This window comes from Aulonocara sp. 'chitande type north' Nkhata Bay, linkage group LG13 (assembly GCF_057382095.1).
Source record: "Aulonocara sp. 'chitande type north' Nkhata Bay isolate Kocher_YH1m ecotype deep benthic linkage group LG13, A_spYH_male_GT1.1, whole genome shotgun sequence".
Lineage (NCBI taxonomy): Eukaryota > Metazoa > Chordata > Actinopteri > Cichliformes > Cichlidae > Aulonocara > Aulonocara sp. 'chitande type north' Nkhata Bay.
Window position 1 is genome coordinate 23,003,415 of NC_141356.1, and position 23,864 is coordinate 23,027,278.

Here is a 23,864-nt window from a genome sequence, read left to right on the forward strand (position 1 = left end):
GAGGGTTTTAACTCAGAAACCTCTGGCAGCCTCTTGCCAACTGGTTAGGGGAATGCACATTTTTCCTAGCGACCGGAGGTTGCCAGGGGGTTGCCAACTGGTCTCTAGGCCTGTGTGAGTGAAGCCACAGAACGGTTAGGGCTAGGGTAACCATCTAACATTTAAAAGACATACAGTAAGAGAACACTGAATCACCTTCATTTGAAAATGTTTTAATTATGATGTAGAAACAGTAGAAAAATGCATAATATTGCACATAATCACTAAATTGCACTTTTCCAAGGTACAGATCTTTGCATGGAGATTGTTGACCTGAATAATGTAATCTACAGTGTAATCTAACAATGGGAGGCCAGTGTGAGTCTTCCTGACAATTCTTGTACAATTCCATTCAATTATTTACATGACAGCTGCTGTTATGAAGTGACTAGAGAAATTTAATAAATGCCTGCTTTATAAAAGCGTGCAAGTTTAGTGTCATTGCTACATCATCGGTGTTTTAGTTCTGTTTTTTTCCCCTAGTTGACCAAAGCTGGTGGACACAAGTCTTTTCTGCTGTAAGATTGCTACCATTACTTCTTTAGCACTGTATATAGCCCTTCTGCTCTTGCTGCAAGTTCAGTGCACAGTTGTTTGTGTGGGTTGGCGGACATGTGTTTGGCGTTCAAAAGTTTTTTTTTTCCCATTTTACTAAATTGATGAGGATAAATAAATGTTACAAAACAACAGTTGGATTGTTAAAGTAGCTAACTGGACATGAGACAAGTGGCTTAAAATGTATTTGTTTCAAGATTTCACATCTTTGCTGTGACTGAGAGCCAAGACAAACTCTTGGACTCAAGAGAAATGTCAAAATAGCTTTTACTTTCTGTCTGAACTGTTAAACAAAACAAGCCAATAAAGAAATACTCAAAATAAAAAGCAAACAGTGTTATCATAGAAAATACTCTGCCATACAAGTAGTCAAAACATTATATATGCTGTTTAAAAAAGTCTAACCCAGAATACTGTATTTTTTATCTATTGTACCTGCTTCAAGAGGAGCGGCCCAAACATACATATTTTTAAAAATTCATTTCACAGTACTTTGCTATAAAGATGAAGATATTCCAAAGTATACACTCTGAATATTTCGTGTCACTCCAAGAACAGAAAATGACAGAATGACTAAAGCAAAGATGGTCAGTTGCACCATAAGCTTAATAAAAAGCTACAAAAGAGAGAAAGAGATAAAGGTGTTACAATAAGAGGAAGGACAAGGAGGAGTTATTAGCAAAGGCAAGGAGATGTTCTGTCAGACAAACAAATTACACAGTATGCTAACAGATAAGGAGGAACAGGAGGGGATAGTAGGGGTTATAAGAACAGCGCTGACATAAAGTCATATAGCGTTTCAGTCTTTTACACATGCTTCTCTCAAAAGTCAAATGTTTGTGCTTTCAGGAAGTGGGGGATGGGGGGCTGATGTCCGTTTAAAGATTAGAGCTTCACCCATTAAAAGACCCTCCACATGGCTCCTCCTCTTGTTGCCAAGCAATATACTCTAAGGGGAAAAGACCAAAGTGCATTGCATTCATTGGAAGGTGAAACAAAGAGATTTCAATATAAAGTGAGAGGTGCATTGAGCCAGTACGTGAATAACGGCCATTTTTACACAGATTTTAAAAATATATGCGCAAAAATGTATGTCAAAGCTCACCTAGTTTTTGCAGATGTGTGTCGATCCTGTCCAGCAAACATGCCAGAAAAGGTAAGACTGAATCTAAAATGTTTTTATTTTTTATTTTTTTGGTCTTAAGTCCCCAGGTGACATGGTGTGGAATCTCAACACAGAACCTTAAATCACGTGGTTTCCATTCCCATGTGTTGATTACCCCATCTGAATATTCCTTCAGCAATTTTGAGAATAACAGGGGTATTAACGTGCCCAAGAAAATGGTCGTTTCCAAAGGCTTCAGGTTTTATTTAGAGGAACCATAGTTTCCATCGAGCATGCTTTTTGGATTCTGTCTTCGACTTGCGTTTCGGAGTAGATGTGAAAACTTCATTGGAGTAAGGCAGAGCAGGGCACTGTTGGCTGTCCAGGGGACAAAGTCTCTTCATCAGAGGCTGTAGCTTGTCCTCCTGCAGCTTAAAGTCCAGCTCGACACTGTAACACAAGCATATCAGGTAGAATTACGAAATATTTCAGTTTATTTATTGTAATTCTTCACTTAAAGTAATGCTGGAAAAAATCATCTGTTCCATTTAAAAAGTTAGTGGTCTGTAAGTTGTGTGGCTATAATATTTATGACTCAGGTTTTGACTTATTTTTTTATGTTAGTAATCCATAAAAATCCACGGCCAGATGGAGGCAGGGAGGGAGGCCGAGGTTCAAATGCACTGACAGACACCCTGGCAGCACATATTAGTTGCGGCACATATCCATATTTCTGAGACGACTCTGAGTAATAGAGTTCCTCTACTTCATCTTTGCATTTTTTAATGCATACAGTCAAAGGGCTTTTAGATTATATTGGAATGAATAGATTATATTGGAATAATAAAAAAAAAGAGACGGAATGTGGGTTGCTCCTGACATCAGACTTTCACATCCACAAGTGTAATCCCAGGCCGGTCATCGTCTGATTTCGTTCCGACACCATAGTTCAACCCTCTCTCTGATTAAATCTCTCAGGCCTGAGAGGAATGTGGGGATTAATCCCATCCAAATGAAACCACTGAGAGGCCAAGCAGACCCTGATTAACTGCATGTATTCAAGCAGGAGATAAATGCACCATTATACGCCATCTCCTTTCACTTCATTGCTATTGATTTGTAGAGGGCATGTATTTATTCTTAGGGCATGCGATAAATTCTGAAGGCATCATAGTTAAAATCAAAGATAATTAATCTCTGTACCTGCGACAGTGATACTCTGCAGCAACCCTTACCTGGTAATCGAATGTTAAATTGCTTTTTGGTTTGGAGTTTCTTTTTTTTATTCATCCTCATTTTCTTTTATCGCTAAAATTGCTCAACACGCTGCTTTTAAAAGACTCAGGGAATACTACGACTTACAAAGCTCATTCATGTCAAAGTAAAGAGGATTATTGGGTGAGAGAACTAGAGCTGCCAAAGGAGATGACATCCGACAAGTCAAGGTCAAACATGAGGTCCATTCCTTGTCTGCATGCAGAGAAACTGACGGTAAGGTGCAAAGCCTGGCCCAATTTGGTAAGCGCTTTGATGGGCAGTGTAATTAGTTGCCTAAAGGATATGCTCTGCTCATATTGACATAATGAATCCTGGGAACTGTCCTTACCCTTAAGATAAGTGTCAGTTATGAACAGTGCTCTATTAAAGCCTTCAGGGGGAGAAACTGGATGGATGTCTGGATAGTAGTTTGGCAGGTCTGAACTTCCAATGAATCAATATGTTAAATTTAATGAAAAGCAAGCAATAAGGAGTTTCTAAAATCTAACATCATTATTAATACCAAAAATATATTTTTAAGCATGTGCTCTCTTAGTTGCACTTTTTCTTATTTCCACTGGAAACGAAAGCTAGCAATTGCAGGTCTCCAAAATACTGAGTCCCTCACAAAGGGAAGACTATCCTCTATCTTTCTAAAACTGCTGCTTCTAGCAGTATGCGATGAGCATCTCTTATTTATATCATCCATTGCTTCGTTTCCTCTCTGTTATCTCTATTTGTATCTTTTGTTTTATGTTAAAAACTTTTACAAGTGCTGTTTAAATAATGTTGACTTGACAGAAAGCAGAGCAGAACAGCGAAACACAGAATCGCCTCAGAAATTATTAAACAATTAATCACTTGGCAGATCACTACAATTACTGCACGCTGTGGACAAATGCCTCTATGGGAAGCCAGAGGCAGCGCCGTACGATGCGGATGGCACTGGGGAGCAGGTGCTTCAGCAAACAAAAAGCCCTATATCTAAGATCATCTCTGTACACAACAGATTGAAGCGGCTGGAGACAGGGAAACTTTTCTAGGGCATTCACCAAAGCAGATTAATCATCTCTTTAGCTATGCAGTGTGAGTAGCTGTTGCTCTGATCAGTGGCGAGCAGTTTGTTTGTCTGCGGTCGTGGTGTGCTGAGCACCATTCAATGATTGTTGCTCCTGGGAGGGATACTGCAGCCGTGAGATGTCTTTTTAGCATAGCACAGTCTATTCATTCAGCAGTGTACACCTGCTTGCTTCTATTCTCTGTTCTTTCTGCTGCTGGCACCTTTCAATGTAAAGTCATTTCCCCTCCTATGATTTCCCCTTCAGCCATTCACAGTTCAAACTCTCCACTTGACAAAATGAGCGGTTCAGGCCCAGCAGTGTAACATCCTCAGAACTGCATGATGGGGCATCATAGATAAATCACCAGAGAATGACAGTCGTTTCCTCTGCTGACAGGCAACAGTTGAAGCAGAAACTAACTTCCCACAGGTTTACTACAGTAAATGACATGTAGAAAGTCTCTCCCTGTCATGTATATCGGAAATAAAAGCCTCTGCTGTTGTGCTACACTGTTTTCTGCTTCAAAGATGCATGGAAAAATAAAAATAAAAACAATCTAATTAATGAGCATAGAACAGGCAATCTTGACAATTGTTCAACAAAACAACCACAGCTCCGCTATCTCAGCATGGGACACAAGTGCTAATTAGCTCCTTGCGTCTCATCATATTGAACTGCAGTTGCTTTTTCCTGAACTTAACTGTTCTTCAAAGTCATTGTTAGTTCCAAATTGGAAACACTACATTATATACTTTTGTTTCAAATGCTGGGTCTTAGTCAACACAGCGGTGGCAGGAATAGAAGCTGTTAATGCTTTGATCTGAGCATGTTTTTTCTGATATGGGCTTCCTGCTGTAGTCTAGGTTGACTCAGTGGTAGGCCTCATATAATTTGCAACTGATGCTCTTGTAAATCCTCTTTGAACACACGCAGGTAAGTATAGCAAGAAAATATAAAGCGTTGAAGCTGTCTGCATCTCTGAGTTGAGTTATTTTTGTTGTGTAAAGGCTTCATGTTTTTGATTCTCTGTGGTATTTCCTTGAATGAAGAGTTAATAAAGAGGACAACAAAAGGCTATCTGAGCTAGCAAACCTGCTAACTGCTAGTAGCTAGGTATCCATTCATCTTCTTCCCTCTATCCAATTCAAGGTCACAGGAATGCTGGAACCTATCCCAGTGAAAGGCGGGGTACACCCTAAACAGGTCGCTACTGTAGTGCAGAGCTAACAGCCATTCACACTCACGTTCACAGGCTGCTAAAGTTGTGGGAGGAAGCCGGAATACCCAAAGAGAACAGAGACACATGGAAGTCCACAGGCCCCAGCTGATTGGTGGATTCAAACTGAAGCCCTTCTTGCTATAAGGGAACATGCTAACCACTGCAACACTGTACTGCCCAAGCTACGATACCACACAGCTAATAAGCTATCATAGTGTCCTCCATTTTGGACCTGTTCAAAACATGCTGCTTTCCAAATTTCCAACGGTGCGATTGCTATAAAACAGACAAACACACACGTATAGATATACACACACAGAAAGAAATAATTAGTTGATATCCTGCCCTAATTTGTAAGTTTGCTCACTTACAAAGAAATGTACTACATTATGGTAGTTTGATTTTAATAAAGAGACAACCCTGTAATTGTTTTGTCTATAGACATAGCCTCTCTAGCGTTTCTTTACTTGCCTTTACTTGCCATATATATATATATATATATATATATATATATATATATACGTACATACATACATACATACATAAATACATATGCCATCTTTGTTGCAGTGATAAGTAAGATGCGGCATTATACAAAGAGTGGGAGAGCGAGAGCTGAAGCCTAGATAAGATGCACAGATTGACTACCTCATCTCAGCATCCACTAGAGTGGTTGAATTTATTGGATGCGTTGGATATGCTGGAGCACTCTGAGCTCAAGCATTTCAGCGGCTGATAATCCAGGTTTCACTTCCAGCACACAGTTACTAGTTGTCTAAATTTGAGGGGTAATTGGTCCCAACTTGCTGTTCTTGCCTGGTTCTAATTTTCCTCACTGTACCCAAGCCTTTCTTATCAAAGTGTCACATAGAGTAGTTTGTCCGGCATCGTGATTGCAGTTGTTTTAGCAGCAGATTAACTCAGCAGATTAAAAAACAGGGATGCTGTGATGGGATCATTCAGCCGTTTGAATAATGAGGTAGTTTGAGGAGACAAGGCAAAATACACTTGAAGGTAAAGAATAAAGGGATAAAGAAAACAATACTGTCTTTGAAAATTTGAGCTTTCCTGGTTAACAATAAATACTATTGCAGAATGACATAGTTCCCCAATACCTGCCTTCAAACTATAGTTCTGCACCAGAACTAACCAAGTTAGATTAACCAAAAAACAACAACAAACAAACTAAATGTAATGATATAGTGCACAGATGAAATGATAATCTTCCGTTTTACCGTCACTCTGCAGAGTGCATCATCATTGCAGCTTTATTACCATATACTGCTTGCTTTGGTTTACTGACAATAGGCTGAAGACAATGTTTTTGCCATTTAATTTTTCTTAGAGTTTGTTAATTAAGCCAAGTTGCTTCGCTGACATATAGAAATGCCACAACTTTGTCTTATCGAGATACCATCAGTGAACTAAAAAAGAGAAATTATGCTCTACAGTTCAAATTGCTCTTCTATGCAGAGGCCTTCCTGCTTCACACTTAGATACTTGGGCTGCATAATGGACCAAATTTTAATCTTGATCACGATTTTAGCTTCCCACAATTAAATGAGCATGATCAAGCGATATTTAAAATGCTGCTGCTCTGCCAATTAAAATGCAATGCAAAAGCAAATCAAGTTCTTCCTAAATCACTGCCTGACCATGTGTCTTTATGTGTCAGTCACAGGAGATCCCTCCACTGCGCAGCTTGAAGATTCCTGGACTAGCCTGGGAGACTAGTCTGTAGTTAAAATGAATGAAAAGGCCTGTCTAGTCGATAAAGAAACAAATCGACATACAAACTGCAGTATAAAGGCTTTACCGCAAGAGATCACCTGTAATACCATACATACACTCACATCTGTTCAGCTGGGTGCTAATGATAAAAAGTGAAGCCAGAATAATAATCATAATAACAAGCCCTCACTTGGCAGCAACTCAATGCAATTAGGCAAGTAGACACGATCAAGACAGCCTGCTTAAATTCAAACCGAGCATCAGAATCAGGAAGAAAGGTGATTTACGTGACTTTGAACATGCCACAGTTCTTGGTACCTGAATGGCTGGTCTGAGTATTTGAGAAACTGCTAATCTACTGGGACATTTCATCTTCGATGTTTACAGAGAATGGTCTAAAAAAGAAAAACTAGTTTGTCTAGTGAGAAACCCAAATAATTTAAGCTGATAGGAAGGCAACAGTAACAGCTTGTTCCAAGTTTTCAGCAAAACACCTCTGAATGCATCACTGAATTTGTCACATTGAACTTTGATAGGGTACAATAGCAGCAGACCATAGTGGTGCCATTTCGGTCAGTGTAAAAGAAGAAACTGAGGCTACAATTTCACAAGATCACCTAAACTTGGTAAGAGGGATAAAAAAACATTTCCTAGTCTGATGAGTCTTGATTTCTGCTCTGACATTTGGATGATGTGATCAGAGTCTTGCATAAACAACATGAAAACAGGGATCAACCCTGCCTAATATCTATTTTTTTAGACTTGCGCTTTTGGTGTAATCGTTTTTTTTTTATATTTTCTTGGCACACTTTGGGCCACTTATTACCTGCAAGCATCGTTTAAATGCCACTGCCTGCCTCGCTGACCATGTCCATCCCTTTATGACAACAGTATATCATCTTCTGATGGCTGCTTCCAGGAGGATAACTCATCCTATCAAAAAGCTCATATCATCTGAAACTGATTTCTTGAACATGACGATGAGTTCACTGTGATGGCCTCCACAGACATCACATCTTTGTCCAAAAGAACACATTTGGGATGCGGTTGAACAGGAGATTCACTTCATGCATGTGCAGCTGACATATCTGCAGCATCTGTGTGATGCTTTCATGTCAACATGGGCCAAAATCTCTGACTGTGTTTTTAGCAAATTGTTGAATCTATCCCAAAAGAATAAAGGGAGCTCTGAAAGCAAAAGCAGGTCAAACCTGTTACTAGAAGTGTAACTAATAAAGTGTCTGGTTAGTGTATGTACCTAGAAGGATGAACAAAAGATGATATATGTTTACAAATCTGTCTTTGTCTCAGTTCACATCTTGAATGAGTCCATGATGCGTTCTTCATCATAATATTGCAAAATTCATATACATCTTTACATTTATAGACTTGTAGTAATGATCTATTAATAGAATAATAGAAATGACAGATCTATACTACTCTCTGTAAACCTCTTAAAACCAGAGGATGTTCAATTATTTAGCATTTATTGTTTTTCCCGTACGTTCCATGTAGGATTTATGGGGTGAAGTCTATGGACTAGCTTAGACAACTTCAGCTTCATTTCTCTTCGCACAGACTTATATGCCTCAACCTATCCCACCATCTGCTATTTCAACCCCTCCACCACCCGAATATCTATCTGTAGGCTCCAGGGGATGTTTGCTTATAACTCCCTAGTCTGAATGTGTCTGAATAGAGGGAGAGATAGAGATGAGCTTAGATGCCAAACTCTGTTTTCGCTACTTAATTTTAAATATAAGTTGTCTCACTAAAATTTAAAGATTATGGAACTGTAACTGGAGGGTGAAGGTATATATTACTTATATTATTTGATTATATGTTACTTTGTCAGCAATGTTAGTATTGCTAGTATTGTGAATATGCCAGTATTGCAAAGTGCTAAAACACAAAGAACAAATACAAACATCGTTTGAGGGAAATAGTGACTTTGGCATTCATTTAGTGATAAAAGGAGATATAAACTTCAGAAATTTAAATTGTTATTAAAGATCACCAATAACTAACTAATTTAATCTGACAGTAAACTGGTTTTTCATTTTACTTGAACTAAATAATGACTGCATAGTGTAGTGGCTATAGAGTAATACAAGCCTTATTCATTCAATGTAATCCTGTCAGCCGCAGCACACAAAATTCAAGCTTAATTTAAAAACCGAAACAATAGGAGGATAGCACTTGTGTTTTCCTTGGCACCTAGATTTTCTGCAGATTTCCAGAAAGTATTTCCTAGAATAACTAAGAAGAGCCTTCCCAAAGAAGGAGAATCATAGAAAGAAAACATGAAGCAAGAGAGAGCTCCAGGGCTTGGCGGGGTTTACAAGACAATCAGCTGCCTGTATTTCTACTAGATCAGTATGAGACAAAATCTTCCTACTTATTAGCCTAATAAAACTGTTTTTAAATTACAAAATGATCCACACTTTCCAGGGTTTCTCATATTTACTGATTTTTTTTCTGAGGTTGTTTACTCCTCTCTTTGAAGAAAGATGACTCAGTTCTTTTTTCCTCTTCCATTTTCTAGCTCAGTGAATTTGAGTGGAAAGAGGAAGAGGGCAGTGAAGTGTTTGGGGGAAGACAACAGTTCTTCTCTTACCAGCCAGTTGGGTCTTGTTTAATTTGATTTCTTTAGGTGCTATACAAATGCATGGATGAGTAGTGTGTGTCCTTCCCTGAAGACCATCTGTTTAAAAACTGCAAAAACTTAGCCTGGCATGCACAATCCCTTCCAGGATCAATAAATGAGACTGAAGGCTCCCTTCAGGTCAGATGTAATAAAGATAGCCTTAAAATTCTAACTGCTGACACCTATCAATTTACCATACGTGTGAATGAAATTAAAGTCTAATAATCTGCTGAGAAATGGGGTTGAACTCAATTTTCTTCTTGAAGTTCTTTTGGATTTGAATGACATTTTATTCTGTTCTCTATCAAGATACTCTTACTGCTTCAATAAAGTTGAAGCCAGTCCATGACTGATACTGTACCAGTATGTGTTTTTCTACCCAGGTATGCTTTAATTGTATTGGCAGGGTGTTTAGGATCCTTGTCTTGGTGAAAACTGAAATCGATGCCAATCAGGTGTTTTCCAGATGCTGTTGCGTGGGGGGTGAAATTTCTGACAGAACTTTTTTGTGTTCATAATTTTTATACTTCTGTAAGACCTGTCGTAAGACCTTGTGTAATTTGGCGCTCCCCAGCCTTTTATCGCTGTTTCCCTTTTATGCCTGTCAAACTGTGTCTTTTGACATTTTTTATACATTAAACTTAAGATATGGGAGCAAGCTGTGCGTTTTTGTGACAGGCTGCTACCAATAAAGTGCCTAAAGATAAAAATGTAAAATAGGGTTGTCTGTTATGTGTAGACACAACCCTGGCATGTCCCTAGAGTTAGGTGCCTTTTTTATGTTTGAATGATTCACAGGTCAGGCAAAAATATATTCTTAAGTACAAGAAATAGACTGAAAATGAACGAAAAAGCAAAGAAAAACTTCAAAACCTCTTTAGAAAGGCTGGAGAAGTGTTGTTCAAGACCACTGTATAGATATGAGGGGTGACTCTGGACTTTTGCAAAATGTTAGATGTGATAATTTGAATGAAATATAAATCTGCAATTGCACAAGCAATATCTTGTGTTTTTATCAAATGTTAAGCATATGCAAACTGGTGATGTGAATGTGACACTGTTGAATGCCAGTCCAGAACTAATGTGTTTTTTTTAAAGGGCCTTTTTGTTGTTGTTTGTTATTTTTCTTCCTCTAGTAGCCTACATGTAACTAAGTTCCTGTTTTTAGGTCCTGTCACCACAGTCCGGGCCAACTTGACACAATGCACTCTTCAAATAAGCAGAGTTGGTATGATTTTGCAGGAAATGTTACACAAAGAGAAAATCCGGTCCAAGGCAGTGTTAATTCTTTGTCCAAATCACTTTCAAATATTCCTGGTGTTGTAAATATTAGGAACATATTCAAAATAATTCAGAAGATCAGTGGAGTATAAATGGGCTACCAACATTATCTTATGTATAGAGTCTATTGTCCAAAAGGGGAAGTATGAAGCAGAAGTGGGAAGGAACATTTCCATATGGCAACAAACTTTTATATATATATATATTTTTAAAAAAAGGTAAAGTTGAAATCTGCAAAAAATGTGATGGTGTTTTTTTCGTTTGTTTGTTTTTTAAGCTTCTTTGACTCATGCCTATATGAAAAAAACTGGGAGGTCTCAGAGGTCAGTGTGTTTTCTGGGGATAAGAGCATTTTCCAAACACTTTCATGTTTCACAATTTTGGAGAACAAGGTAACAGCGAGTTGTAGCAGTAGACACTTTTAGATAGAAGTGACAAATGACACGAGTGGATTTTCCTCATGCTTCTGAGACATTTTTTTTACACTTAGAACGTATGAGAATACATACACTTTGGACTCGGAAGAAAGCATTCGGAGTTTCCAAGTATGTTTTATTTGAGCTCCTCACATACTCTGTGATGGGATCACAGTATTTCCTACTTTATATACAACTCATTTCCCACTGTTGTGTATTGTTACTCATTCTGTCATACCAACTCGTATATTTCCCAGAAATCTCTGCAAATAATATTGGAGCCATCATCCACTGTATTGTAAAACAAAGCAACACCCAATACACAGCACTGTCAGCGGTATTACATCTGTACTTCTTCCGTGACCTTGATGTGTATTTTATGATTCCTCTCTTCTGAATTCCATTTAATGTCACACCTAAAAGATTTGACTTTAACATTTTCAGTACTCTTCAGATTTTCTGCCTCAGTCAAACCACTCTAGATGCAATGTTGTGCATACAGTATATTTGATTTTGCATTTTCTGGACACTAATGCATGACTGCGCCAGATGAGTCTCGTAAGGACCCCTTTCAAATTGATTCAATGCGTTGTACAGACAGTGCAAGAAGCCCACCTGTAAATGATGCAGGCGCTGTTTCGACAAGTGTCACAATTTGCTGTGTCTTGTCCTGTTCGGTAGGAGAGCCTGTGAAGGGAGAGATGGAAAGATATACGTGAGCTCCAGTGACAGGCTTCGCCTTCATATTTCAACACCTGTGGGCATCGGCTATCACACAGATTTGCTCAGGTTTGTTTTCACTCAGGGTTGCTCTTTGCTAACAGTTGAAAATGCAGCGGGGATTTTGATCCTGCAGTTCTCTCAGATTTGGCTACGTAATCAAGCGTGTAGACTTGCTGATTTAACATAATAGGATTACCTTGCTTTGCCATGACATACTTTGAATTGTCTATAGGCAATAGGAGGAAACAACTAAATGCAGCTCTTGTGTAATAAAAAAAATCGATATCTTTACATTATGTGCTACAGCACACAGTACATCTTTCCCATAAAGGTCAACTTGTTACAGACACACTTTTTCAAAATGCAATAAACAGCACTGTATCTGCTCCGTTTGTGGCTGAGGTGTATTGCCCCCAGGCTGTGTTGTCTGTTGTTTTTATGTTGGAAGCCCTCTGCAAACACCAGCTGCAAGCCAGGTGGCACATAAGGCTCATACAAAATGTGCACATGCTAAAGAGGACACACTAAATATCCAATGACTTTTGTTAGTGTGGCGTTCTCTGACTTTCATTAGTTTCTGTTTCATCATTTGAGTTTAGATGAGCATGCAGGTGGGCTTTTTGTTATTGGCAATATGTCGCTGAATAGACTGTTGGACCGCGTGGGATGGGAATGATAGGATATTTTGTTTTCGAGCCACACATGTAATTGCTTGCTGTCACGCTAGCCCTTTGTACCTGATGGATGACACGGGGAAGAGCTGCACCTCAAATGTTCACCGTGACATGAAAGGTGACCTCATCGGAGGAGACAGAAGGGCTTCTTCATGGATCGAAAATGCTGATGGAAGCTCAAGGTCACTGAGTTCATCCATCCTGCCCTGTTCTCAAGTAAAGTCTCTTTGAACAGCTGTGAGCAAGGGCAGTAACTGACTACACAGAAAAAAGATCTACTCTAGTGCTACACTGCTGCCTAGGTTTTCATGTACTCCCATATCATTAAAAAGAGTTGCTTTAATAATAAAAGTGTATTAACCTAAATTTACAATCAGTGCATGTGCTCAGCACAACACCCCTTTTTGTATTCAGTGTCTAATGTTCACGCTTCACTGTTGTGATTCTGTATTAAACCACAGTGACACAGAAAAGATCTTCATAGATTTTTCATGGAAAAAACAAAAACAACCAAAAAAACCAAAAAAAAAACGGCACCTTTGAAAGTCTTTCTTTAAGCCGACTGCTTGTTGGCACAGATTCACTGCTGTGTTGTTTGCCCACGTCAGCTGTCCTGGGATATGTCCTGGCCTCATCATTCTAGTTTCACTACACCCCCCTGCCTACGTGCCTGCTGCTCTGCCTGCCTGAGAAATGCATAACATGCGAACAGAAGCTTCACTAGGTCAAGCCACCATGTTTCAAATGCCACTTTTTATATACAGTGTTATTCTGTGTTCTACACACATCTTTGTGTGGAGAAATGAAAGTGTTTCCTGAACAAGGCTGGGGAAGTGACTTTCGGAACTGTATGAAGCCAGCAGACAAATATTATAACAGTTAGATTAATATAAGAGAAAAATACTGAGCTATATATTCTGACTGTTAATATGGGGTTTTTTTGTGTTTTTTTTTTTAGCACATTCATAAGTGTTTAACAATAAGCATGACATGTCACTGAGGTTAAGGTCTGGAAAACCATAAGAGAAGTGAAACATGTGGCATTGATGGGACTTCCTCTTCATAGGCTGTCATTGAAAAGTATCCAGAATAAACTGTGATATCATGAAAATTAAGAAGATGTGAAACAGATCACGGGGAAATGCATCAATCAAAGCTCCTACTGTACTTTTGCATATTTTTGGTTTATGTTTGGGATTGTCTCATGGAACAGATGACCCAGAGAAAGTAAAATCCCCTCCAAAAAAAAAAATAATAATTTTTTTTTTGCCATAATGTTATTTCCAGAGTAAACCGTGAAGTCGCTTCTCAAAAACACTTTACTTTTGCTGAAAAGTAAATAAAAAGTGAGTAGATTATTCTAACACCTTGCTAAAACCACAAATGACATACAGTACAGGTTTAATAAAGAGCAGACATTGTGTTGGACATTATATATGCTGGTTAAAAAAGGGGGAAACTTTAAGTTGCTTTTTGGTTCAAGGAAGCATAACTGACACAAACAACACAAAATAAGGATAATAGTTTTGTGTCCCGTAACTGCACTTCTCTAATAACACTCGAGCACAATGCTGGAGCACAGCACAGTGAAATCACTACAGCAGGCACAGTTTTGTGAAGATGAAAGGCAACGTGTTATGAGGCTGTACTAATTGGGCCTTTAAAACCAAGCTCCTCAGAGTCACACCAGGGTGCCTTGTTCACCACTGGATGTGGATGAAACTTAAATACAATTTGCTTTGTGTTGTGATAGAGCACAGGTTTTTACAACTGTGCTGCTGTGAAAGTGACTGAAGGACTAATGGCATTCCCATCAACTACAGTTGAACTTTCTGTTTAATGCCAAAAGTCAAGTGTTACCACACCTAAGAGTAGTGCAAGTTCATGCTTCCCAATAACACCGTTCACATTTCTTAAAAACACACCAGATATTGTTTTCCTCTCGTTTTTTACTTTTAAAATATTCAGAGATATATTGTTCTAGAAACCTCTTAGTCACATCCATATTTTTGAAGAAAATGTGCATTCACACTGATAGCTATTGCAAAATGTGATTCACCAAGATCTTGGGTGGCATAGTGTTGATAGTCAAAAAATTATGTGTGGAACACTGTAACCTCAATGGCTGTGCACTTGGCTACACATCAGATAGTGACTGACATCCAAACAGAAGGCAGTATAAGGATGATATACTTGATGATATACTATATAGGTTTCATGTGGAGCTTTCACAAACATTTCACAAACATTTTCACTGTAAACATTACTCTACTCACCCCTCTCTCTGAGCTTCACCTTTCTCCAGCTCCTGAATAACTCCAAGAAGGACCTTGATGGTCTCCTGGCTTGAACTGATGAGACTCTCCATGGCCTGCAGCTGTGCTTTGATATCCTTGTCTCCAGATAAGGTTATTATCTGCTGGCTGCTCCCGATGCCCGTGGCTCCTAGAGGAAAGCCCTCGTCACCCCCATGTGTTCGCTGGAGTTTAGAGGAGGCTGACACATGCCTTGTCCGACACTGCCCTTGCGACTTTAAAGAACATTTGGCACTATGGGGAAGTGTCTGAGACTGCTGCTCATTTAGCTGTGTATCCTTTTTCCGTTTACAGCTCACAGAGGGGCTTCCTAAAGACTCCACCTGTGTCAAAGAGTTCCATGCAACAGGGCCTGTGCCCTTTGGCTTGTCCTGCGAAAACTCTGAGTCAGCTAGCTGGCGCTTTGAGGAAGTGCCGGCATCCATGTCTTCTTTGGGTAATCCTTTGTGTTTGGTCCTTGTCCCACAAACCTTGTATTCTGGTTCACTTTTGGAAGGAGAGCTGGTAGGATGACCCTCTTCTGAGAAATGTGAGGGTCCATCCACACAGTTGGCACTGGAAAGCAAATCCTCTGTATCACTGCTGTCATCAGTGTGGTGAAGCAGTGCTTTTGTCTGCCCCACAATCTTACCCTTGTACTTAGATGACTCCCCAGTAGGTTGTCCATCATCTCCTACTGCTTTTATGTCACTCAAAAATCCATTGTTTTGTCCTCTGTACTCTTCCACCAAAGCAGCATGTTTAAAGGTGTGTCCTTTTTTCCTTTCAAATGGGAAAGTCTTGTACCGTTTTGTAAGATCTGGTGAAGTCTGGACACCAGTACTCTTGGTCACGTTAGGAATAGATCGCCGGGCAGGCATTGTCATGTACTTTCTGTGGGTAACTTTACAGGAAATGGACCTGGAGCGTCTGGCACGATGCTCTTTCTGAGCTTCGCAGATATCCTTAAAACGCACTTGTAAAGCCTTGTTTCTTTTTTTCACCTGCTGTTTGCCAGATTCGGAGCCGGACTGTGCGTCAATGCTGTGTGAGGGAACTGTTTCTGAATCCGATTCATCTGAATTTGAGAGAACAACGCATTTGGTGTCCTCTTTGCTCACCATATTTCCTGAAACAGCCAAAACAGAAAAAGAGAGAGTGTGTGTTAATCTAGAGGAGACAATTTTTCACATGCGATGACTTTGATAAGATACTGTGGCAGATGGCCTAATGCCTTTCTCCTTTTTTGGAATATAACTTGTAAACCTCCATTAAAGTAACCCAAAACTGAGATTAAAATATTTATTTCTGCTATTTATTTTTTTAATAATAGAAAAAATTAGATAAGCGTATTTTAACTGTAACTAATAAGGACAACTTGAAAAAGACTCCAGTGATTCATGCATGATTCAATACATGTACAAACGGCTTGATATCTTTAAATAAATACAATGAGAACCAGCCAAATATATAGAGAAGAACTATAATACAGTGTTAAAAAGTACATATTTCCTGACAATTTTTCTGTAAAGTTTGCACTTGTAGTGTCTGTATTTCTCAGCATAATAAATAACAATCAAAGTGCTTAATTCATAAGATGCAGCTCATCTACCCGCTGCCATGCTGTACAGGTGATGCACCAATCTGCAACATAAATGTGTTAAACATGGAGGAAATCTGTAAAAATAAGATCAAAGATGATCATATTTCATCTGTATCTGATGACTCAAAAATGGTACTTTTTGTTCTTTTAATAACATTTTTAATATTATGTTTCCAAACACAACAGTGCTGTTGAAAAATCGAACAGGCCAGCGGTGCTCATCCAAAACTGATCCAGAATCTAAAATCAAACTCATTTAGGATACAAAATAACATTTACTTTGCACGTGCCATTTAGTTTTGCACCATCACGACTGAAGCTCGATTAAACTCTCGTTCCGTTGTGTTAATGTTTCTTAATCACACCTCATGCTAACACTTGCAGCCATGACAGTAGCATTTCATAAGCACGGTCCCCTGCCAACTGTTTGATAATTTGCTTCAAGAGACCTTTTTAGAATAATAATTGTGTTCACACTGCTCTCCTTGTTGCTGCTGCCATCATTCAATACTCTGTTTATTGCCTCTTCATTATATCAGTTGTCAGCCTAAATATACACCTCAAGCTAAAAGCACAGTTTTTCTGTTAACTTGATGTCTTACCGCAGTTTAGATGCCAGATCACTGACTTAGATCAGTAACCAAAATATCTGGTAGTTAGGCTAATGTGAAGGCTATGAAATACATTTTAAGTAAGCATCATTAATGTGTTTAGGTTTTGTTTGCTTCATATCAGCGTCAGCCTATAGGATTGCCGAGGCTGCTGTCTGCTACTGCTGCGCCATAGATTCACTTGGGAATGATAACTTTGAATTGCTGCTCTTATTTTTTTATCTTTTGCCTTTTGCTTTACAAATGCATGACACCCCTTTTATATGTCACTGATTTATGTAGCAGTGAAATGGAAATACTTTTATATGGGGTGTTTCAAGTGAAATCTGCTGCTAGTTCCTTGAAAAAGTATTTGAAATAAATATAAACATGAGACTCACATTGAGATGCTCATCTTTTTATTTTTTTTGTTTGCAAATACAATTATCATATTTTTATTCCTATTGGGAAGGCATTCCAATACAAACAAATGGGTTTGCATGACAGCTTGTTTTACTGTTCTTCATATCATAATTACATCTAAACGGCTGTTCTCTGCTTTGCACCGATGCACTCAGCCGCACTCGTTGCCAGCCTTATGCTTACCGTACATCCATGCACACACTCCTCCCGCTATCCACGCTATATAACATTTCATACAACATGTCATTGTGAGCTGCTGCTTTTATGTTGCTTGATAACATTCTCCCCACAACAGTTGGGGGTGTTTTGTTAAGGAATGGTCACAGAGTGGTTGGTGCTTAGCCCAGGGCTTATATATATTCCTCTTGTGGTCTGAGGTTGATACCAGAAGCAATGGTGACACAGCAGCTGTGGCCCACACATATTAAACTCTGCATTAATAGCTAGCGTTAGGCTCCTCCACCTGTATCCACCTGCAGGTCTGAGTCTAAACTCTGTAGGGAGAAATTTATTATCGTCACTCCCTGGTTGCTGCTGTGCCAAGCGGAGTGACGAGGTCAGAGCCTAGAGATGCTCTGCGATCGTATCGGAAATCTCTTTCATGTGAGTCGTCCGTGTGAACTGACCTTCAGATTTTAATGTTTACAGATTGCTGTTTATCACAAATTTAGATTCAATTATATTACTTGAGCATATTTCTGAATGAAAATCACCTATATTAAGTGTGATCCTATAGCACACTATAGAGTGCTATAAAGTGCATATTTCCTAACTGGCTGTGTTAGCATATTGGTAATATTACATAGGTTTATGCAACAGTTTAATAACCTGAACTGAAATGATTGGTTTCCAGCTTTCGATCTGCATTTTTATGTGGTTTCAGGGTTTTTTTTGTTTTTTGTTTTTGCAGTTCCTCAAAATAAATATTTACATCTCGTATCTGTAAAGTGACACTGAAAGAGTGTAATTAATCATTAATTCATAAGATGCATCTCATCTACCTGCTACCACACAAATGATGCACCGGCACTGTAGGCAGATCGATATTTAACTTTCAATTGCGTAACCTCATGCTGCGATACATCGTAAACTGTCTTGATCACACAGAGGAGCTCAAACTGAATTAAAAAACAAACAAACAACCAAATAAATACTACTCTTAATGCCAATCTCTGTGCAAATAAGACCAAATAAGACCAATATGATCAAGTAAAAATGATACATTTTCTGACTCATCTGTGATGAAACACATTTCACATCTAGAACATGAAATATATCAAGCAGCACAAGGAAATGAAATGATGTCTGATATGGCTGAAAGGAAACATCAGAATGAGCTGGTTAATCATTTTTATATGACAAGACAGCACGCGATAAATAAACTCCAATGAATCATTTATTACCACACAAAAGCCAGCTATTCATGGTGTTGCAGCTTCTCGGAAAGTAATCATGTTTTATCATTTAGCGACATTGTAAATCTATCAATGTGATTGTTGTGGTGGGGAAATTTATACTGAAGAGACATTTCCTTACTGTCAGTTTCACTACTCCCAAGAAATTTGTAAAACAAAAAGCATGGGTAGATTGGATTATTGTTCATTTCCCATTCGCAGCTGATCTACAACTACAGTTCATGTGGAGTTACAGTGACATAATGACCAAAAAAGTAATTACAAAAGATTGAATAACTCAGTGTAATATGACTAGCACACATACTTTCTAACGATGGAAAGAGTTTTCCATGTAAGTCGCTCCTGTATTTTATTTGTATATAGAATATAGATCTACTTAAACATCTATATGTGTGTGCTTGACTTTCATTCACTTGTCTGTGAGTGAAAGAACGAGAGACAGAGTGTGTGTGTGAGTGTTAGTGTATTTTGGCCTTGTTGTCACCTTTCAAAGAGAGGCCTTTGCCAGAATCCTAAGAGGCGCATACACACAGATGAACACCAAAGCAGAGAGAGACTGATAACACAAAGCACGAGGGCTTATTTCTTGGGACTTGTGCCATGTGCTTCACCTTGCTGAGTGTCCACTTTAACCTAACCCTCAGCTCTAACTGTTGGTGAAATGGAATATATTTAGAGGACACTATGTTTCATCTTGCTTCCTGTCAATGCTAGAAAACAATACATGCCAACAGCTCTTAGCGTCACTTTAGTCAGTGCGACGCTTTCGGTGCCAAACGAGGAAAAAGAAAGGCAAAAATAAATAAATAAAAGCAGGCAACGAGCTCAGTCTCATTGCACAAAAACAATATGGTCTGCTGTGTCATGAATTTACGCACAGTTGTTTTGGAGTATGGAGCAGATGAATTTTATTGGACGCTGGTATTTGTTCTGAAACATAGCTTAGTATGCACTTTGATTCGAGCGCGAGATGTTTGTCAGAGGCATTTCTACGGGAAAAAAAAAAGCATTTGTTCACAGCTGTTTCACATGGGCTCATGCTATTTCACACTCAGAAATACCAATCTCACACAGCTGAAAAGCTAATCACATCTGCAGGAAGTCTCTTATAAGTGCATACAATTTCTTATGCAGTCATGTAAGGCATGCTAAGGAGTTAAATGGTAATTCACATAAAGGGACTCTAGAAAAGCTCTTCAGTGACTTATTATTGTTGGAAGTCAGATACGCAGAGTGAGAGCGAGACGAAAGCCCTGCTGAGAGAGAGACTGTTGTCACACATGGATATATTCAAACAGCTGAAAGAGAATCTCCTTTTCCTCGTCATCTTCTTTCTCGTCCTCCTCGAAGCAAGCTATCTCTGCTAATGACCTGAGGTCCTTCCCTGATTTGGCCTCAGCTATCCAAAGGATTATGAATAATGCATTGACTCTAAAATTGCAAAAGTAATCCTCTGAAATCTCCTTATGTACCCTGGCAGACCATGTTGTCTGTTCCAATTGCCCTTCAGTTCTTCAACCTAAAATACTGCATGTATGAGAAAAAAAAACTCAAAACAAAACTCACCTTTAGCTACACTAACATGATTGATTATCGTGATCACAATGCGGTAGAAACGTGACTGTTTTTTTTTTTTTTGTTTTTTTTTTTTTTTTTCTCTCTTCCCCCCCTTCTCACCGTCTCTTCTCCCCTTTGGTTTTCTTTCTTCCTCTCCCCCTCTTTCTTTCATTCTTTCCCCCTGTCCTATTAAAAAAAAAAAAAAAAAAAAAGGATGACAAAGGATGAACTGAAGCTCCGCCATCACGTGATGTCACATGCTGCTGTTTCTGATGTCACTTCCAAAAAAAAAAAAAAAAAAAAAAGAAAAAAAAAAAAAAGAAACGTGACTGTTAATGAAGAATGTTGATAGGTGTTTGGATCCATTTTTCAGTGCAATAGTAGGCCTGCAACACTGCTGACTCATGATTTATGCCCCAACGCAAAGCAGAGAGAAAGAGACGGCTTTGCTCGGATCGCCTTACATCCTTGTCAGCCTGCATCAACACAATAATTACTGAAGTGCATCTGTGGGATATTTACATATGAGAACACTGTCTGGCCACTCTCATTAATGGTTGAGTAACTATCGTAGCCTCCTACTCTTCAAACATGAATTTACTGAACGCAACATAAACAGTGAATGCTCTTTGATGCTATGGCTCGTGATTTTACTAATGACTTCTAAAACACTGGAGTACTGCAAAGTAAATCCCCTGTTTTTGTTATAAGATGGGATTTTGCTGTGCTCATCATTCACTGTGTATTATACTGTGTGCGTCGTTACTGTGCAATGCATCCACTTTAAATGAGGAATTTTTACTCACTATTAGCATAAATTAAAGAGAATGACATTGCACCAGCTTTGCCTTAATAAGCACAATGTAAAGGGCGAGATGTCACCTCGCAGTCTTTCCCTTTGATAGTCCTTGAGGCTGTGTACAGGTTTTGCCTTTAGTTGGTCCACGCTCGAGTAATGCTTTCTCAATAGTCCTCTTCTTCCAGCAACATTGTAGGCCGCTTTGGTGGAATATATAGTCTCGTCCTCAGTTTTTGAAAGACATCCCAGCCCGTTTTGAGAGCATCACACACGCACACCATCTCATTCCTGCTGTCGTCCAGCTATCTGTATCTATACTGGCTGCAGGCTACACCTGTAAAAGTTTGCTTTATGACTTTATTGGCTTCAAAAATTTATCACTGTGAAGCACTTTCTGTTATAGACGAATAGCGTTTTTTAAAAAAAGCTCCCATCCCTTTATCTCTGAGAGCACGGGCTGTGAAATGGATCCTTGGGAAGAGGAAGTTTGAAGAGGGTGACATGAAGAAGGTGTTTTTTTTTGGCAATCACATGCTCTACTGCCAGGGTGGGCTTCTTCTTGTATGAAGGAATGGCAAAGTCCATCTTTCCCTTTGACAGTTAAATCTATAGTACATCTCCCTAATGAGTTCACTGATTAATAACTGGCTGGGATTTGGGCATACGTGTTTACTCAGGTAAACCTGATGATTAACTCAGGTGTCATGTACAAGACAACAAGTGAAAACGATGGTTAAATAGACAAGCTGCTTCTGTGCGGGGCGCCTTAAAGCCGTGCCATATCTACGTTTCCTGTGAATTCTGGTAGTCAAGGACTGACGTGTAGAAAATGGAGGGATAGAGAGAGAGGGGGGGCGGCTACGGCTGACACCAAATACAAGTGCAGCTCTGGATGTGATGCAGTACCCCAAGAGACTCCGAGATCACACATGTCCTTAGTCATGATAAGGCTGAATCCACCTTTCATCAAATTCAGCCTTGAGGAGGACATCAGTCGCCGCATATGAATTTCTTACATAGTTCGCATTACTTACAATAGGTGCTTTCTCGTAAATGATCATCAGGACAATATGCAATAGTCTTTACACTAGTCTATTAGTGAGCGCTCATCAATATTCCTCACTATCAAGCCCAGACAATTCCCAAGTAGAGCAATCTCGATAATCAGCCTATGCCTCACTGGATAAATACTGCATGTCTGTCAGAGGCTGCAAAGATATGCATAATGATAAGTACATTAATCAAAGTCGAATTACATCACTATTCATCTTCATTTTCAGATGTGGAGAAAAACCTTTGACGTGTTCTCCTGATTAGTCATAAAACCTTGAAATGCTTGGATGCAGAAATGCCCCCTCCCTAATTTATCCATATCTAATGCATGCAGGGATATACACATGCATGCAACACAAGGACTTTAACCAATTTCTATCAGAATACGTGCATGCCTTTGACATTTTGATTTAGTAACATTTTTAAAAGGCAGACTAAATGAATCACCCACTTTTATCACAATACCTGTGAATGTGTGTGCAACTCAAAAAAAAAGAAAGAAAAAAAGAAGTAACTCTTACCTTGAGAAACAGATCAAAGGTGCAAAGGACAAGATAGCACAGATCCCCTGTAGATCCACTGCTCATCCATGTACTCAGTGGGTGCCAGGGTACCGTCCAGCCACTGGAGCAGCTCTCACAGGCTGCGGGAGTGCTGAGAGAGAGGCAGCCGGTGCAGTGACAGCTGGAGTAGTTGTGGCACATCCGGCAAAGATTCAGGTTATAGGGATAGAAGAGGGAAAGAAGCAGACAGACATTGCCTCAAAACCTGATCGGGTCCTCACTGACACCCCCCTCCTGGCTTTTACACCGATCTCTCCCCCTCTTCTCCCTCATACACCTCATTCAAGCATCACTGACACTCGTTTGCTCTTGTCCCTGCACTCACCGGGAACAGGCACTCACACACGCAGCGGAGATCTCCATCTCGCAGTGCTGCTGCTGCTGCTGCTGCTGCTGCTGCTGCTGCAATCCCTGTGCATTCGTGATTGAGTGTATGTGTGTATGTGTGCGTAAGAAAGGCAGGGAGAGGGTGGGCTGGTGGGTGGATGGGTGGGTGGATATGGCAAAGGGAAGAAGGGGGAGGAGTGAGGGGTAGTACGCAAGCTGCTGAGGAAAGTCCAGAGTTGGCGAGCTGCATCATCGGTGAAGACCCCCTCAACTTGTCCTCCACAGGCTGGCTCTCTTGACACGGAGCTGTTATATAATATGAAGGGCTTTTGCAGATGGCAGAGACGGGGAGCTGTGAAATAATAATGCATTGTGCTTTTAATTGGATGTCTCCTACCCCCCCATTACTTTCATACATCTGACACATTGTTTATGAAAGGTGGTGAGATGGGCTGAATCAAGCAAAGAAGTGGCTATGTAGCTTCACAAAGGGGCGATCGGGGAGGCGAAGAGCCAACAGGGCAGCGGTGTT

The 23,864-nt window shown here is 39.5% G+C and overlaps 2 protein-coding genes across 6 annotated transcripts in view; one reads left to right on the forward strand and one right to left on the reverse strand.

Annotated features, from left to right (window-relative positions):
* LOC147316077 (indoleamine 2,3-dioxygenase 2-like) overlaps positions 1 to 23,864 on the forward strand; it is a 64,887-nt gene that overhangs the window by 13,786 nt on the left and 27,237 nt on the right. For 2 of the 3 annotated variants that reach the window (XM_086259260.1, XM_086259261.1), the window contains 2 exons: positions 11,993 to 12,100; positions 12,762 to 13,040. In XM_086259260.1, coding sequence (XP_086115386.1) covers positions 11,993 to 12,100; positions 12,762 to 12,939 — 286 coding nt within the window. In that variant the 3' untranslated portion in view covers positions 12,940 to 13,040. Of the gene's footprint in view, positions 1 to 11,992; positions 12,101 to 12,761; positions 13,041 to 23,864 lie in introns of those variants that run through there. The other variant, XM_086259262.1, reaches the window with a different exon arrangement.
* On the reverse strand, positions 229 to 23,448 carry insyn2ab (inhibitory synaptic factor 2Ab). Of its 3 annotated transcripts, XR_015124443.1 has the most exons (6): positions 23,331 to 23,448; positions 22,964 to 23,126; positions 14,985 to 16,131; positions 11,927 to 11,998; positions 1,700 to 2,149; positions 229 to 1,543 (listed from the first exon to the last, which is right to left on the reverse strand). XR_015124443.1 is itself a non-coding variant. In XM_086259259.1 (5 exons), the coding sequence occupies exons 3-5, from the start codon at positions 16,124 to 16,126 to the stop codon at positions 1,966 to 1,968; spliced, it is 1,398 nt and encodes a 465-aa protein (XP_086115385.1). In that variant the 5' UTR covers positions 16,127 to 16,131; positions 22,964 to 23,126; positions 23,331 to 23,448; the 3' UTR covers positions 229 to 1,965. The 3 variants fall into 3 exon arrangements, 1 of the variants encoding a protein (XP_086115385.1); XR_015124444.1 differs by lacking the exon at positions 23,331 to 23,448 and having other exon boundaries at positions 22,964 to 23,283; XM_086259259.1 differs by having other exon boundaries at positions 229 to 2,149.

Coding starts and splice junctions, on each gene's coding strand:
- insyn2ab (XM_086259259.1), bottom strand. CDS start 16,126: ATGGTGAGCAAAGAGGACACCAAATGCGTTGTTCTCTCAAATTCAGAT. Junction 11,999..14,984: donor GGTGAAGCTCAGAGAGAGGG/GTGAGTAGAGTA, acceptor CTCCCTTCACAG/GCTCTCCTACCGAACAGGAC. Junction 2,150..11,926: donor AGCGCCTGCATCATTTACAG/GTGGGCTTCTTG, acceptor CTTGTGTTACAG/TGTCGAGCTGGACTTTAAGC.